The sequence below is a fragment of the Oncorhynchus kisutch genome, linkage group LG22 (assembly GCF_002021735.2).
Source record: "Oncorhynchus kisutch isolate 150728-3 linkage group LG22, Okis_V2, whole genome shotgun sequence".
Classification (NCBI taxonomy): domain Eukaryota; kingdom Metazoa; phylum Chordata; class Actinopteri; order Salmoniformes; family Salmonidae; genus Oncorhynchus; species Oncorhynchus kisutch.
The window spans coordinates 3678411-3697162 of record NC_034195.2 but is presented as its reverse complement, the minus strand read 5'-3'; the positions used below and the strand labels follow the sequence as shown (position 1 = coordinate 3697162).

General features: G+C 42.3%; 1 protein-coding gene and 1 long non-coding RNA gene across 2 annotated transcripts in view; one reads left to right on the top strand and one right to left on the bottom strand.

Annotated features, from left to right (window-relative positions):
- Positions 1–4223: 4223 nt before the first annotated feature.
- The window catches only part of ptprja (protein tyrosine phosphatase receptor type Ja), a 75748-nt gene continuing 61219 nt past the window's right edge, over positions 4224–18752 (top strand). Inside the window, exon 1 of the mRNA XM_031801115.1 lies at positions 4224–4493. Within this exon, the coding sequence (XP_031656975.1) occupies positions 4416–4493 (78 nt within the window). The 5' untranslated portion in view covers positions 4224–4415. The remainder of the gene's footprint in view (positions 4494–18752) is intronic.
- Positions 11204–18752, bottom strand: part of LOC116356276 (uncharacterized) — a 33865-nt gene continuing 26316 nt past the window's right edge. The window contains exon 3 of the long non-coding RNA XR_004204767.1: positions 11204–11685. This is a non-coding gene — a long non-coding RNA (uncharacterized LOC116356276). The remainder of the gene's footprint in view (positions 11686–18752) is intronic.

Here is an 18752-nt window from a genome sequence, read left to right as displayed (position 1 = left end):
TCCACGCATACAAGCCAGTGATGAACATGTTTAGCATCTCCAGGCCTCCACGCATACAAGCCAGTGATGAACATGTTTAGCATCTCCAGGCCTCCACGCATACAAGCCAGTGATGAACATGTTTAGCATCTCCAGGCCTCCACGCATACAAGCCAGTGATGAACACCTTTGGAACATCAACATTTTAAAAAGTCTAATAAGTCAAACATTATGATATGAAGAAAATGTATTTCAGAAGAACAGAATATGAGTTGGCCTGCTGTCGTCTAAATGATCTGGCTATGCCCCATGCCATAGGTTTTAGGCTAGTTCATTTAGCCAGGTCCTAATCAATATGCTAGATTTAGAGTTATTTAGCAACTTTAGTTGTGAATGATACAAACCTTACACTCTAAAAATGAGGGTTCTTCTAAGATCCTCAAAGTTCTTTGAAGAACCTTATGTCACACCCTGATCTGTTTAACCTGGCTTTGTGCTCGTCTCCACCCCCCTCCAGGTGTCACCCATCTTCCTCATTATCCCCAGTGTATTTATACCTGTGTTCTCTGTTTGATGCCAGTTCGTCTTGTCAGGTCTTACCAGCGTGTTTCTCCGTCTCCCTGCTTTCTCAAGTTATGTTTCCTAGTTTCCCACGGTTCTGACCATTCTGCCTGCCCTGACCCCGAACCTGTCTGCCGTTTTGAACCTGTCTGACTCTGACCTGTTTGTGAACCTCTGCCTGTCCTGACCCCGAGCCTGCCTGCTGTTCCGTACCTTATTGACTCTGGCCTGGATTACAGACCTTTGCCTGCCTTTGACCTGTCTTTTGCCTGCCCCCTGTTTGGGTCAATACGCATGTGACTCTAGCTGTCTGCATCTGGGGCTTATCCCGAGTTCTGATACCTTAGGGTTCTTGGCACTGAAAATGGCTCCCAAAAGGTTCTTCCAAGAACCCCATAGGAGGGTGGGGTTCATCGAGGAACCTCCTTATTTGGTATTTGTTGATTGATATCCATTAAATTGTGTCCATTTTGTGTTTTAGAAAAATGTGAACCAATATGAATAGATAGATGGTATGATCAGAAAACAATATCAATTTAGATTATACAGGGGACAAACCTTACATTTAGGAGATTTCTACATTTTTCAGTGAAGTGCCTACACCTGCTGTCCTTTCAGAATCAAATTCAAATGTTTCAGTTGGGCAGTGAGGTTCCCGCAAGAACCCCCACCAACTAAGGTGTCACGGGTGTCGTTGGAAGTAGACCAAAGTGCAGCGTGGTGAGTGTACATTTTCTTTTCTTTTAGTCAATGTCACCAACAAAACAACAAATGACAGCAACAACCGTGAAGCTTACAAGGCTATAGTGCTACAAACAAAGGTAACTACCCACACTGAAAGGAGGGAAAAAGGGCTACCTAAGTATGATTCCCAATCAGAGACAACGATAAACAGCTGTCCCTTATTGAGAACCAAAGAAACAAAACATAGAAACACAAATCATAGAAATAAAGAAACTAGAATGCCCACCCAAATCACACCCTGACCTAACCAAAAAGAGACTCTCTAAGGTCAGGGCGTGTCATAAGGAGGTAACTCGATGAACAGAGCTTGAGAGGAACAACCTTTTGGGGGCCATTTTCAGTGCCAAGAACCTTAAGGTTCTTTCGAAGAACTTTCAGAATCTTAGACGAACCCTTGTTGAACCCCACCTTTTTAGAGTGTGTTCCTGTAGCTACCCAGAGCTTCATTTGGGAAAACAAGTTCAATCTGGTCAGGAACATCAACGTGTTCGCAACGAAACATACAGTGTATTCAGAAAGTATTCACACGTGACTTTTTGTTTTGTTGTTATGTTACAGCCTTTTTCTAAAATGGATTAAATTGTTTTCCCCCCTTTTCAATCTACACACAATACCCCATAATGACAAGGCAAATATCACATTTACATAAGTATTCAGACCCTTTACTCAGTACTTTGTTGAAGAATCTTTGGCAGCGATTACAGCCTCGAGTCTTCTTGGGTATGACGCTACAAGCTTGGCACACCTGCATTTGGGGAGTTTCTCCCATTCTTCTCTGCAGATCCTCTCAAGCTCTGTAAGGTTGGATGGGGAGCGTCACTGTACAGCTATTTTCATGTCTCTCCAGAGATGTTCGATCGGATTCAAGTCTGGGCTCTGGCTGGGCCACTAAGGGACATTCAGAGACATGTCCCAAAGTCACTTCTGCGTTGTCTTGGCTGTGTGCTTAGGGTCGTTGTCCTGTTAGAAGGTGAACCTTCGCCCCAGTCTGAGGTCCTGAGCGCTCTGGAGCAGGTTTTCAGCAAGGATCTTTCTGTACTTTGCTCCGTTCATCTTTCCCTCGATCCTGACTAGTCTCCCAGTCCCTGCCACTGAAAAACATCCCACCATGCTTCACCGTAGGGACAGTGCCAGGTTTCTTCCAGATGTGACGCTTAGCATTCAGGCCAAAGAGTCCAATCTTGTTTCTCATGGTCTGAGAGTCCTTTAGGTGCCTTTTGACAAACTCCAAGCGGGCTGTCATGTACTTTTTACTGAGGAGTGGCTTCCATCTGGCCAATACCATAAAGGCCTGATTGGTGGAGTGCTGCAGAGATGGTTGTCTTTCTGTAAGGTTCTCCCATCTTCACAGAGGAACTCTGAGGCTCTCTCAGATTGACCATCGGGTTCTTGGTCATCTCTCTGACCAAGGCCCTTCTCCCCAGATTCCTCAGTTTGGCCAGGTGGCCAGCTCTAGGAAGACTTTTGGGGGTTACAAACTTCGTCCATTTAAGAATGATGGAGGCTATTATGGTCTTGGAGATCTTCAATGCTGCAGACATTTATTGTCACCCTTCCCCAGATCTGTGCTTCGACACAATCCTGTCTCGTAGCTCTACGGACAATTTCTTCGATCTAATGGCTTGTTTTTTGCTCTGACATGCACTGTCAACTGTAGGACCTTATATAGACAGGTGTGTGCCTTTCCAAATCATGTCCAATCAATTGAATTTACCACAGGTGGTCTCCAGTCAAGTTGTAGAAACATCAAGGATGATCAATGGAAACAGGATGAACCTGAGCTAAATTTCAAGTCTCATAGCAAAGAGTCCGAAAACTTATGTAAATAAGATTATTTTTTTTTTTGATAAATTAGCTGAGAATTCTACAAAACTTGTTTCAGTTTGTCATTATGGGATATTGTGTGGTCTCCAGTCAAGTTGTAGAAACATCAAGGATGATCAATGGAAACAGGATGAACCTGAGCTAAATTTCAAGACTCATAGCAAAGAGTTTTTTTAAATTTGATAAATTAGCTGAGAATTCTACAAAACTTGTTTCAGTTTGTCATTATGGGATATTGTGTGGTCTCCAGTCAAGTTGTAGAAACATCAAGGATGATCAATGGAAACAGGATGAACCTGAGCTAAATTTCAAGACTCATAGCAAAGAGTTTTTTTAAATTTGATAAATTAGCTGAGATTTCTACAAAACTTGTTTCAGTTTGTCATTATGGGATATTGTGTGTAGATTGATGAGGATTATTTAAATGTATTTAATCAATTTAGAATAAGGTTGTAAAGTAACAATGTGGAAAAGATCAAGGGGTCTGAATACTTCCCGAATTGACTGTATGAAAAACACATATGTATCTTGTGGATTGGGTCTAGAATTTAAGCTACACTTGATTTAAGGGATTGCACTTTTGGGACTACTAACAAAATCAAGCCAGTTCAATATATTTGGTATATGACTCAGGTCTGGTGTATGCAAATAAGGGACATAGGCCCATTGTAAACAACCAGTATCAATACACACAATATAAATCATATTGAAATGATTTAGGTGTGGAGATAAGACTTCAAATCAAATGCTATTGGTCATGTACACATGTTTTAGAACATACTGAACCGAAAGCTGTGATTTTAGTTTCCATAAACATTTGCCTTGGCTGTGCTTGGAATTGTTGAGGAACCCCGTCATGAATGCATTTCTTAACACTGTTATGGCAAGAATGTGGGATGGCTACATTTCTGAATGAAAAGACTTCCTCCCCGAAGTCCTCGCGGAGGAAGAGGACCCGGTAACTTTAGCAACAGCATTGATTAAATGACCACAGAGACCATTGCCAGAAAGTGAAGGAGAGGAGGAGGCGCATAGCCAAGCTGACTGCACAGGCATGCACACAGCTATAACTTCTGAAAGTGACGCCAGAGGCCACCGCTCCACCCCGCAAAAGGGGACACAGAAAAGTAACTTCTTCCTATTAACACCACCACTCATTTGGCGACCGGAGCCAACGCAACAGTTTACAAGACCACACCAGCGACACGGCTAAACTACGCGTCTATAAAAATCAAAAGTCGAAAAAAAAGTTACGTTTGGAATTGCAAGCGCACAGCAGCCAGAAACGCTTGTGAAGTTTCTCCCAGATGCTTGGCGCCATGAGCCGAATGTCCAGCTTCGGTGTTCTTCTCAGGACGTCTGTCGTCCTATATCTGTTTCTCAAAGTAAGTGATTGATTTATATTTGACAACATAAACACAACTTGGAGAGGTTTTACGGTCTTGTTGTTTCTATAGAAAAGACACAATATTGTGTCATAAGTGACGATGCTGAACATTGCACCTGTCGCGTCAGGTAAAGTTATGTTCTTTTGCCAGCAAGCGGCTGCAGCGTGTAAGACTTAGGCCCATCACTGTCAGTCTGTATAGAGAGTCTGTAAACATGAGTTTGTAAAGTCATTGAATAATAATAATAATGGAACATCTTATTTTTTTCAATTTTTTTTCTTCTGTCAAATCCATTCAATTTGAAAGGTTACAGAATGTATTCCGTTTATGACAGTGCTTCCATTGTGCAATGAATACGGTATTGTTGGAATTAGGACTGTAATCAATTCATGTCACTAAGTAATTAATACATTGACCTTTACGTTTCAACAATATTAAGCTATTTATTCGCATGGGGGCCCAGGATTGTCTGCATTCAGTTGGATGTGCGAGAATGTGTTAATCTCTCTCCAATACCCTCACATTTTTTTGACAATTATTTCATACAGTAAATGCAAAAATGCCACTCTGGGATTCAGTATTTTATATTTAGGCATAATATATTAAATAATAAGATATTTATTCATATGTCTTTTGTTAAAGGGTCTTTCAATGGACTCCACATGTACAATAGGCTACACAACAAGCGTATTGCCAGCTACTAGACTCCACATGTACAATAGGCTACACAACAAGCGTATTGCCAGCTACTAGACTCCACATGTACAATAGGCTACACAACAAGCGTATTGCCAGCTACTAGACTCCACATGTACAATAGGCTACACAACAAGCGTATTGCCAGCTACTAGATTAGGTACTACAGACCCATCTGTAATAGTAGAACGTCATATTCATACAAACACCAACAATACCAACAGAGACTTAATTCGCAAGGAATAGGGCACAATATACACAAACACAACATTAAACATGCTTTTGCACAAACAGTGCTTGTAAAAGTCGTCAGACCCCTTGCATTTCTTCATGTTGTATTGGTTTTCAAAGCGGGATTTAAATAGTTATAATTGTTTACAATCTACACAAAATACTCTAATGTCAAAGTGGAAGAATATTTATTACATTTTTCTTTAGATAAATAATAATATTAGAATATAGTTGTTGCTGCATAAGCACTCAGCCACTTTGTTTAGGCAACCCTAAATTAGGTCAGGAATCAAATGTTGCTTTACAAATCACATAATAAGTTACATGGACTCACTCAGTGTGGAATAATAGGGGTTGATATGATTTTTGAATGACTAACCCCTCCGCTGTCCCCCATACATACACCATCTGTAAGTATTACATTTTAAGCACCCATCTGTAAATAGCCCACCCAACTACCTACCTCATCCCCATATTGTTTTTATTTACTTGCTCCTTTGCACACCAGTATTTCTACTTGCACATCATCATCTGCACATCTATCACTTCAGTGTTAACTTGCTAAATTGTAATTACTTCGCTACTATGACCTATTTATTGCCTTACCTCCTTACTACATTTGCACACACTGTATATAGTTTTTCTATTGTGTTATTGACTGTACTTTTGTTTACTCCATGTGTAACTCTGTGTTCTTTTTGTCGCACTGCTTTGCTTTATCTTGGCCAGGTTGCAGTTGTAAATGAGAACTTGTTCTCAACTGGCCTACCTGGTTAAATAAAGGTGAAATATATATGTATATTTTTAATTCAATTACAAAGACCAGGGATCTTTTCGAAAGCCTCAAAATGAAGGGCAGTGATTGGTGAATGGGTAACAATAACAAATCATTAAATATCTCTTTAAGTATGGTCAAGTTAATAATTATGCTGTGGATTATGCATATATTAAACCACCCAGACACTTCAAAGATAGTTATTCTTCTGAACTGAGCTGCAGGACCGGAATAAAACTGCTCAGGGATGTTACCATGAGGACATCCGTAATAAAGAAAAATGACAGGGCTTGAAGAATTTTGAAAATAATAATGGGGAAATATTGCACAATCCAGGTGTGCATAGCTCTTATAGACTTACCCAAAACTCACAGCTGTAATCGATGCCAAAGGTGTTTTTAACATGTATTGACTTGGGGAGTTGAATAGTTATGCAATGACAATATTTTTGTTATTGAATTTCTATTCATCTTTAAAAAATATATAATTTTTCTTCCACTTTGACAGAGTATCTTGTGTAGATTGTTGACAAAAAAATTACAATTCAATTAATCCCACGTTGTAACACAATCCTAATTAATGTGATTAATCCCTCGTTGTAACACAATCCTAAAGAATGTGATTAATCCCTCGTTGTAACACAATCCTAATGAATGTGATTAAACACAATCCTAATTAATGTGATTAATCCCTCGTTGTAACACAATCCTAATTAATGTGATTAAACACAATCCTAATTAATGTGATTAATCCCTCATTGTAACACAATCCTAATGAATGTGATTAAACACAATCCTAATTAATGTGATTAATCCCTCGTTGTAACACAATCCTAATTAACGTGATTAAACACAATCCTAATTAATGTGATTAATCCCACGTTGTAACACAATCCTAATTAATGTGATTAATCCCACGTTGTAACACAATCCAAGGAATACTTTTGCAAGGCACTGTAGTTGCTGGAGCCCATTAGCCATTTAACCTGTGCTTATCCACTATTTGACTATAAACTAGGTCTACCGCTCTCCAACTGATCTTTCTGGAGAGGGAGAGTGAGAATGGCATGTGAAGACGTGTGAGTCCCACACAAAGGGGTCAGGAATTGAATGAGGACTGTGTGTGTGTGTGTGTGTCTGTGTGTAGGTGAGTGAGTACTTGAGAGGGCTGTGCTTGTATCCTGACATGATCATGCTGTTTTGGACGTGGGTCCTCATATACAGTGGGGCAATAAAGTATTTATTCAGCCACCAATTGTGCATGTTCTTAAATACTGATTTTCCACCATAATTTGCAAATAAATTCATTAAAAATCCTACAATGTGATTTTCTGGATTTTTTTTCTAATTTTGTCTGCCATAGTTGAAGTGTACCTATGATGAAAATTACAGGCCTCTCTCATCTTTTTAAGTGGGAGAACTTGCACAATTGGTGGCTGACTAAATACTTTATTGCCCCACTGTATAACGTGTAGGCTACAGGAGTAAGACTTCAGGCTGAGAGAGAGAGAGCTCAGGGCAACCCTATACATCCGTAATCTTAAATCTACTATATGATTTATCGAATAATAAATAAATAACATAATATTGAAAAGTGAATCAAAAGTACTCCACAAACGGCATGCGCTGACTTGCTTGTTACAATACAAACGACATGTGCTGACTTGCTTGTTACAAGTTAAATACAAACGGCATGTGCTGACTTGCTTGTTACAAGTTAAATACAAACGGCATGCGCTGACTTGCTTGTTACAATACAAACGACATGTGCTGACTTGCTTGTTACAAGTTAAATACAAACGGCATGTGCTGACTTGCTTGTTACAAGTTAAATACAAACGGCATGTGCTGACTTGCTTGTTACAAGTTAAATACAAAAGGCATGTGCTGACTTGCTTGTTACAAGTTAAATACAAACGGCATGTGCTGACTTGCTTGTTACAAGTTAAATACAAACGGCATGCGCTGACTTGCTTGTTACAAGTTAAATACAAACGGCATGCGCTGACTTGCTTGTTATAAGTTAAATACAAACGGCATGTGCTGACTTGCTTGTTACAAGTTAAATACAAACGGCATGTGCTGACTTGCTTGTTACAAGTTAAATACAAACGGCATGTGCTGACTTGCTTGTTACAAGTTAAATACATATGTTATTCCAATGGTAGTAGATTTGAAGGGTTTTGCTGGAAGAGCTGTGCTTATGAAAAGTGCCCCAAACAGTGAGAAGCTTTGGTTTGGCGTGTCCACCCAGCCTAAGGGGTTCCCGAGTGGCGCAGCGGTCTAAGGCACTGCGTCTCAGTACTTGAGGCGTCACTACAGGCACCCTGTTTCGAATCCAGGCTGTATCACAACCAGCTGTGATCGGGAGTCCCATAGGGCGGCGCCCGATTGGCCCAGCATCGTCCGGGTTTGGCCGGAGTAGGCCGTCATTGTAAATAAGAATTTGTTCTTAACGGACTTGCCTAGTTCAATAAAAGTTACATTTCAAATTAAAACATTTTAAACGGGGCCATTTAAGGGTGATGAGGAAGTGGTGATGTAGTGGTGTGGTAAGGCGATGCCTTATCACCTTGCCAACTTCTATGAAGAGTACACACAGTGATCGTGATGAGAAGAGGTCATGGTACATATGCAAAACGGATTTTTAATCCTGTTAATATAACACAGGTAGAAGAGACAGTCCGGCCTCTGAGGTGAACTGCACTATCGTTAAAGGGTAAATATCACAAGGGATGTTCAATTTAAGCATTATGCTAATTGTATTTGATTTATTTGATTTCACCTTTATTTAACCAGGTAGGCTCGTTGAGAACACCTTTATTTAACCAGGTAGGCTCGTTGAGAACAAGTTCTCATTTGCAACTGCGACCTGGCCAAGATAAAGCAAAGCAGTTCGACAGATAGGTACAGAAGATGAATGTGCAGGTAGAGATACTGGGGTGCAAAGGAGCAAGATAAATAAATAAATACTGTATGGGGATGAGGTAGGTAGATAGATGGGCTATGTACAGGTGCAGTGATCTGTGAGCTGCTCTGACAGCTGGTGCTTAAAGCTAGTGAGGGAGATATGAGTCTCCAGCTTCAGAGATTTTTGCTAATTAGTTGAATTCATATATAACCAAATCAGCAGAAAAATGGGGAAATGGGAGGGCTGAGAAGGGTGACCTAGCCTGGGTGGAAAGATTGAAGTAAAACCGTATAATGATCCCATGTTCGACTTTGAATATCAAAGTCGTCCTCTGAAGTGGATAGTGGGAAGAAGGATTGGCCATATTGGATTTAGAGAAAATGTAACCTTTATTTCAAAAAATACAAAATATTTAACAGAATTCTTCACTGATATTACTTCATAAACCTCCACGTTTCGCTCTACTGTTAACCTCAGATCTTTTTACGGTCAACTGTTTGAAATAGAGAAAAGCTGTGAGAAATAGACGCTACTATCGCAGCCATTTTTCGAATAAACCTCAGTTTGTTCTAGGCTGGCCCCTGGGGGACCGTGGAAGGCTTTGAGATTAGGATTTGTATGTGGTTGAGAGCGAGTTCCTATTGATAGCTCTCGGGTACTGATAACCATGGTTGTGAGAATGTGTGCGTGCATGATTGAACAGTGGCTGGCAGTGCCACCAAAGGGAGAGATTATGGTGATGATGATGGTGGGTAGGGGACCGATTAGATAAGACCCATTTCAGAGGAGGGCACCTTTGTGTTTCACAGCTCAAAGGACCCAGGGGTCAAAAGGTCAATAGGGAAAAGGCACTTGAAAGTATTTTACATGATCTCGTTCCTGTTTTTGTTCTTTTGCCTTTTCTCTTTCTCTCTTTCTCGCCCACTATGTATGTAATGTTCTCCCCCCATACTGACTACATCACTGCTTTCTCATCCTTCCCCTTCCTTCTCTGTGCCCCCTCTCATCTACTGTTTCCCAAGGGTGAAAGTACTCAGACCCATTGACTTTTACCACATTTTGTTACGTTACAGCCTTATTCTAAAATTGATTAAATAATCCCCCCCCCCCTCATCAATCTACACACAATACCCCATAATGACAATACAAAAACAGGTTGTTCACAATTTTTGCACATTTATAAAAAATAAAATGACATTTATATAAGTATTCAGACCCTTTATTCAGTACTTTGTTGAAGCACCTGATTACAGCCTCGAGTCTTCTTGGGTATGATGCTACAAGCTTGCCACGCCTGTATTTGGGGAGCTTCTCATATTCTTCTCTGCAGATTCTCTCAAGCTCTGTCAGGTTGGTTGGGGAGCATGGGTCAGGAGCCCTCGCTCCCCTCTAGGTGTCCAATGGAAGGACATGTAAAAATCTGAGCGAGTGATGGAATTGATATGTTAACATTGGATCTGAAGAGCATCCAGTTTCCCCATTGGCCCATAGGGTCTTTGGGTTTTGTGTTTTTGAAATAATAGATGAGCGGGAGAGACTGTTTTCATATTGAAATGCAGAATTCTGAGTTTACAAAACATTAAGAACACCTGCTCTTTCCATGACAGACTAACCAGGTGAAAGCCATGATCCCTTATTGATGTCACTTGTTACATCGACTTCAATCAGTGTAGATGAAGGAGGAGGAGACAGGTTAATAAAGGATTTTTAAGCCTTGAGACAGTTGAGACATGGATTGTGCCATCCAGAAGGTGAATGGGCAAGACGAAAGGTTTAAGTGCCTTTGAATGAGGTACGGTAGTAGGTGCCAGGCACACCTTTTTGTGTCAAGAACTGCGACGCTGCTGGGTTTTTCATGCTCAACTGTTTCCTGTGTGTATCAAGAATGGTCCACCACCCAAAGGGACATCGAGCCAACTTGACACGACTGTGGGAAGCATTGGAGTATTCATGGGTCAGCATCCCTGTGGAACACTTTCGACACCTTGTAGAGTCCGTGCCCTGACAAGTTCTTCATGTTTCGTATACTCAGCGTGTGTACTAAAAGCAGGCGAGAAGTTGACATAAAAACAGGGAGCTAAATATCGACAGTCAATCTTCCAAATGTGTTTATTTGCATTGAATGCCACCTCCAGCACCCACACAAGCAAAAAGACAGCATCATAATAGACTGTCACATCCCTATTTATTTCGTAACAGGGAAATTTGTATGTGATTTATTACACATGAAAGGATTTCAGACGGCAGCATCGACATGGCCTCTGAGATCAAAAAGCCCTGTTAACTACAATGTGGGTGGTGAGATAGCAGCTACAGTTCGGAGAGCGAGACCCGGCAATTAAAGACCCAGGAAAAGTACATTGCTTTGCATGAGTTTATCATGGAATGATTACTCTCGTCTGTGTGTGTGCGAAATGACTTCTCTGCCCGTGAACTCATTTTTGATGGGAAAATTGTGACGTTGCTATCAGTGGGTCCATCTCGGGAACAAGGAAGTCCTTTTCTCCCGTCCCCTTTTATAGTTACGTACGCAGCTGTGTACAAGTTGCAGTCACATCTACATTTAGGGGTGTTTTCCTGGAATAAAAAGCATGGACACACACACACACACACACACACACACACACACACACACACGGGTTAGATGGGGACAGAATAATTTTGAGTAAAGGCTTTACTTTGTTCCCTAATCAAAATTGTGACACAATACCTCTGTTGAATTCCTCTTTCCATTTACACGAACACAATCACAGCACTTTGAAGTCGTGTTTGGTGCAACATTGGTGGTGGTCAGTGACGTTTATTATGAGGGAAAACAATTATTTGTTTCATGAGCATGGCCTTATTTCTGTTACAGCATGTTGGATGACTATCATTCATATTCCATTCACCCAGTTCAATGTAACATCGATAGGTTTAGGCTACTACATGATACTCAAATGTTCCCTATAACCATCATGAGGTTGCTACAACCTAGCCTGTGAATTAAAGTTTACAACTTAGGTGCACACAGGTCGAGAGAAAAAAATTGAGATGACAGACCGTGACACATGGACAGACAGTGACACATTCAATACCGTTGTGCACACTCTTGCCTGCATCTAGCTTATCTAATCATTAGTCCAACAGTTGCAAACGAGAGTTTCTATTGGACAAATTCAGGTATTTTTTTATCCCCGTTTGCCTCGTTTGCTTTCGTTTAACAAACTTCTTTCAACAGAATCGGTGGAATGAATACACCCCTGAGCACGCATAAACACAGTTCACTTTCATAGCAGCCACGTCGCTTTCCCTCTCACCTTTTCCCTTTGTTCGAACCTTTTCCCTTCAATGAACAACACATCAGCTGTATGTGACCAGGCGAAAAAACCTTTCCAAGCCAAACCATATCATAACCGCTACACACAACCTACATCATTGTCCCCATATTAGCTAAAGTAAAATCCTAGTCAACATAACTAATAGAACTAATGCGTTACTAATCCCGCTACAATCATGCAGTAACGTTAATTTGTACAGTCAGGAAGCAGTTACACTGGCGGGCCAAATTAATAAAAGCAAAAGCTTACCTTGACTTGGAAGAGTTCCAGTGTTGTGTTGGTTAGTCAACTAGCTAACATAGCATCCCTCTGTTTGAGCAGAGTGTTTGCTAGCTAAATCCTAGTCAACATAACTAATAGAACTAATGCGTTACTAATCCCGCTACAATCATGCAGTAATGTTAATTTGTATAGTCAGTAAGCAGTTACACTGGCGGTGCCCCGGTGGCAATAAATTAATAAAAGCCAAAGCTTACCTTGACTTGGAAGAGTTCCAGTGTTGTGTTGGTTAGTCAGCTAGCTAACATAGCATCCCTCTGTTTGAGCAGAGTGTTTGAGTAACTCAACTAATCAGCTGCATTTGCTAGCTAAGTAAGTGAAACTGAAAGTGAAAAAAAAGGACTAAATCTCTCTCTTGCTTCTCCTTCATTTTTGAAGAAATACATTTGTTGAAAACTTTTCAATTATTGTCTTTGAGTCAACTACTCACCATATTTTATGCACTGCAGTTCTAGCTAGCTGTAGCTTATGCTTTCAGTACCAGATTCATTCGCTGATCCTTTGATTGGGTGGACAACATGTCAGTTCATGCTGCAAGAGCTCTGATAGGTTGGAGGATGTCCTCCGGAAGTTGTCATAATTACTGTGTAACTCCATGGAAGGGGGTGGGAACCAAGAGCCTCCTAGGTTTGTATTGAAGTCAACGTACCAAGAGGAGGACGGAAGCTAGCTGTCCTCCAGCTACACCATGGTGCTATCCTACAGAGTGCGGTTGAGGCTAATATAGGCCTTCATTGAAAAACAGTGTGTTTTAATCAATTCTTTGGTAACGTGAATATATTTAGAATAGTTTTATTTTAAAAGGATTACTTTTTCAAGTTTTAAAATGTTTATTTTTATGAAATTCACTAAGGAGGATGGTCCTCCCCTTCCTCCTCTGAGGAGCCTCCAATGCGCAACATAGAACTGACATCTTATCCTTCACCTATGCTGACTTTTGGAAATCAGGACTTATTAAGCCTGATCTCAAACAGCACAGAGGCGCCTGTGTCCATCGCGGGTCAAAAGTACGGCTGTCACACAACTGGTCATATCAAGTGTGCTTTAGTGGAATGCTGCACAGCCCACTCCCTCTATCCCCTATCAGAATCCATACAGGCCACTTCCAAATTAACAGCCCCAAACATGTTGCCTTCTGAACAGGCCTCTGACTCCTCTGCATGTCTATAACGCCTGACAAAGAGACCCAGGGCTATAGCCCCATGTGAATGAGAGACCAGCTTCTCTGACTGACTGACTGATTCAAAGCTCTTATTGTCAGCAGATGCCTAATCGCTCCCTCTATCACTGGTGGCCTATGAAGGAGCTACGGCCCGGACGTTGGGATGCGCAATGTAAAAGCCGTTTTCCTTTTTTGGGTGAGGTCAGGATGAGTTCTCCTTTAAGGATGAGGAAACTGGCGCTGTGCCAGGAGAGAGAGAGAGAGAGAGAGACGGGGAGAGACAGAGAGAGACAGAGAGAGAGAGAGAGAGACGGGGAGAGAGGGGAGAGAGGAGAGAGAGAGAGTGTGTGTGTGTGTGTGGGGGGGGGGTCTAACTTAACAGAGAACTTATTTAAACTTTGGAGAGAGAGAGAGAGAGAGAGAGAGAGAGAGAGAGAAAAAAAAAATAAAGAGAGAGTTTAGCACAGCGAAAGAGTCGACAAGTTGGCGGGTTACATCGTTTCCCCTGAACTGGGATGTAGTGTATGGTTGGTATGATAAAATTGACACTTCAGATGTGGATAAACATAGCTCTCAGTATCCAAGATCTTTGTGAACCACCGATTGGCTTCACTGTTTTACAATGAAAGAAGGAAAATTGGCCAGTATTTCAGTCCCATTAACGTGCTTCATGCACTCTGTCGCTGTGGGTCTGTGGTGGTTACCTCTCATACCAGTCTTGGACCAGGTATTGTGCTGTGGTGCACAACTGCTGACCGTATCGACACACACACACACGTGTCACACACACACCCTGTTTGCTGGGCTGCCTGTCTAGCGTTTTTTGCGTGAGTGCGGCTGCAGCTAGGGCAGTAACCTGAGCAGGGTGAAGTGGTGCCGATTGTTATACAATAAGGCCAGATAGGCATCTCCACACAGCAAAGCACACTATAGCACCGCTGGCCTGGGATGCCAAATACCACTCAGCTGATTTCCATAGATCCCGATCAGAGCCACGATACAGTAGGTGGTGTGGGACACTAGAGTGGGAGGTAGGATGGGATGAAAAAGCACAGGTACATGCACACACACGCATGTACACAGACGCTCAAAGGGCTGCATGCACGCACACACACACACACACACAAATGACCCCCCAAAAAATGACCCCAAAAAAAGAGACTAAAACGACACAGAAGACAAGCCTAGATAACAACTAGCTAATCCACTGAAGATACTTGTCTTTTCAAAACTTCAATTAAATTACCAATAAGGGATTTTCCTTTTTATTGACTACTTTGGTACAAAGTAGTGACTGGCTAAACAGTAATTGGAAAACAATCTCTCTGTCTCATCTGCCAGCCACTGACTCCAGGAAACTCAGCAAACAAATCCAGAGGCAAATGTATCCGAAAATGGAAGTCATCAAACAGACATTGAACTCTCTCTGGGGGACGTGGTGTGACACAACTGGCTTTTCTCCTAAAACCCTTATCTTATCTGCTACACAGTTACAGTCCACAGACCAAATGATTCAGAATGCCGTAGTGTTCGATGATGCTCGTACAGGTTGTAAATGTGATCGTAGAAAGGCCATTATAAAATGGTTTTTGGGGTTGTAAAATGGTTCAAATGTGATTGCTGTTGTGGTGCGCTTGTGCTAGATGGGTATGCTATCACTTAATGTGTCGTCTCTATCATCCTTCAACGTATGACTAGCATAGCATAACAATGGGTGCGATTCATTTTTGGCAGATACAAAATGTCCGCCTGAACGCCCTCTAAAGCGCTGGCAGAAACAGACTGGCATACGGTGAGACTGTTAATAAAAACATGTAAGCTCAAGTCCTGTATAATACAGACAGAGGCTATCTCGTGTACATCTTATCATGGCTTTGGATGGAGATATCGTCCCAAATTTCCCTGCAGGGTTAGTTACCGTTTTAGCTGCAGTTTTTACTTCCTCGTTGCTCACTTCAATTAGCCATTGATGTCTGGCTACCGGTTAATGAACATTTACAGCCCACAGAGAGAAGCGGACATGGCTGATGCCACGACTGGATGTCTGAATCAGGGACAGAGACCATCCGTGGTGAGAGAATGTCCACACACTCGTTTGATAGAAACACCACAGACGTTTCCCGGAGGCGCACCGCCTAGCAGCGGTGTCATCACCTCAACCAGACGAAGGAGTCCGAGCGTTGGTTTGTTAGACCATGTCAGGTGGCACTTCTCCTCCTTTGTTTGAGGTAGAGGTCAAAGGTGACTGCCAATATAGAGGAAACGTCAACATAAAAGGGGCTTAATAGGCCATTGGGCCACCAGAACATCTTAAATGTGCCTTGGCATAGGTTCTACAAGTGTCTGGTATCTGAGATCTCTTCTAGCCATGGTAGCCAAAATAATGGGCAACTGGGCATTTTTAGACCCTAAGCATGACTGGATGTCAATTGCTTAATTAACTCAGAACCACACCTGTGTGGAAGCACCTGTTTTCAATATTGTTTGTATCCCTCATTTACTCAAGTGTTTCCTTTATTTTGGCAGTTACCTGTACATCCCAGTGTAACTACTGGCTGAGAGGACCTGTGTTTCCTTTATTTTGGCAGTTACCTGTACATCCCAGTGTAACTACTGGCTGAGAGGACCTGTGTTTCCTTTATTTTGGCAGTTACCTGTACATCCCAGTGTAATTACTGGCTGAGAGGACCTGTGTTTCCTTTATTTTGGCAGTTACCTGTACATCCCAGTGTAATTACTGGCTGAGAGGACCTGTGTTTCCTTTATTTTGGCAGTTACCTGTACATCCCAGTGTAATTACTGGCTGAGAGGACCTGTGTTTCTTCCGTGCTGTTATCAGGGTGTGTCGCAGGCCAGGCCAGGGTGGGCTACTTGGTGCCAGGATGTTGTTTCAGCTTAAAAACAATGACTAGGTCACTCAGGAGAGAGACCGACTGGCTGGCTGGCTGGGAGAAGTCCACACAATGCATGTGGAAATGTGCCTTTGGCTTCACAGTGAAACAGTACACGTAATGAAAGATACTTCTTGACTTTCAATATCTACAAAGTCAGAATGACATTTGTCACGAACTTCACACATCATAGACACACATAGTGCCTTTTGGAAAGGGAACTGCATTTTTCCCAAAACATTAGGGACACCTGCTCTTTCCATGACACAGACTGACCAGGTAAAATCTATGCTCCCTTATTGATGTCACTCATTGAATCCACTTCAATCAGTGTAGATGAAGGGGAGGAGACAGGTTAAAGAAGGATTGTTTTGGCCATCCAGCCAACTTGACACAACTGTGGTAAGCACTGGAGTCAACATGGGCCAGCATCCCTGTGGAATGCGTTCGAGACCTTGTAGAGTCCATACCCTGGCAAGTTGAGGCTGTTCTGAGGGTATGTTTCCTGTTTCTAGGATTTCCACCCGCAGTGTAGAATGTAGAACTTCAGCTTCAAAACCATCAGAGTGGCTCCCCATGCTCTGTCCACTCCTTCATGTGTACACACACACACACACACACACACACACACACACACACACACACACACACACACACACACACTTTCAGCTGGCAAACCCCCAAAGACTGTCTCAGCCCGGTGTTTTGCAGGGACTCCATCAATCAATATCAGCCAAGTTATACTAAAATGTATCCACAAAATACTTGAAAATATTCTGTGATTTTTTTTCCCTGTCTCAAGGAAGTGTATACATATATGTTTTTTTTTCTCAAATCAGAGGAGCTTCACAGTATAATCTAGGTCTGGACACACACTAACAGAGAGGACATCCAAGGCCAGATTTATTGAGCTTGGCCTACGAAAGATGTCTTCCTGATTGGGCGATGTGTTGGTTAGGGGCCTTTTGTGTCATCTACAAAGGCCCCTGTGTCGTCTACAAAGGCCCCTGGGGAGGAGAGGGGAGGGGGGGGGGGCGAGAGCGAGCAGAACTACAGTGAATGACTTCCTCCTACAGTATGTCTCAAGATGCACAAGTATCTGGTGTATGGAACATATAACATCAACAACCCCATGAAGATGTTTAGACCTCTTGACGTCATGTCTTAGGTGTTTGACTGACAATCGCAAAGTTGTGGGTTCAAGTCCCATTTGGACTACTGTAGCCTCTAAATTCGCTTATCAGAATGTTTATCAGAATTAAACACTTTCAGGGGAACATAGACATTTGGGTCATGTTCATGTCAGTTAATGAACAACGTCTGTAGCTGTATTTCAAGTCTCCGGCAAGTCTGTCTCCTCGCTTTCTCACAACGCTAGCACTGCCAGAACTGCATCAAGTCTGTCTCCTCACTTTCTCCCAACGCTAGCACTGCCAGAACTGCATCAAGTCTGTCTCCTCGCTTTCTCCCAACGCTAGCACTGCCAGAACTGCATCAAGTCTGTCTCCTCGCTTTCTCCCAACGCTAGCACTGCCAGAACTGCATCAAGTCTGTCTCCTCGCTTTCTCCCAACGCTAGCACTGCCAGAACTGCATCAAGTCTGTCTCCTCACTTTCTCACAACGCTAGCACTGCCAGAACTGCATCAAGTCGGTCTCCTCACTTTCTCATAACGCTAGCACTGCCAGAACTGCATCAAGTCTGTCTCCTCACTTTCTCACAACGCTAGCACTGCCAGAACTGCATCAAGTCTGTCTCCTCGCTTTCTCACAACGCTAGCACTGCCAGAACTGCATCAAGTCTGTCTCCTCGCTTTCTCCCAATGCTAGCACTGCCAGAACTGCATCAAGTCTGTCTCCTCACTTTCTCACAACGCTAGCACTGCCAGAACTGCATCAAGTCGGTCTCCTCACTTTCTCACAACGCTAGCACTGCCAGAACTGCATCAAGTCTGTCTCCTCACTTTCTCACAACGCTAGCACTGCCAGAACTG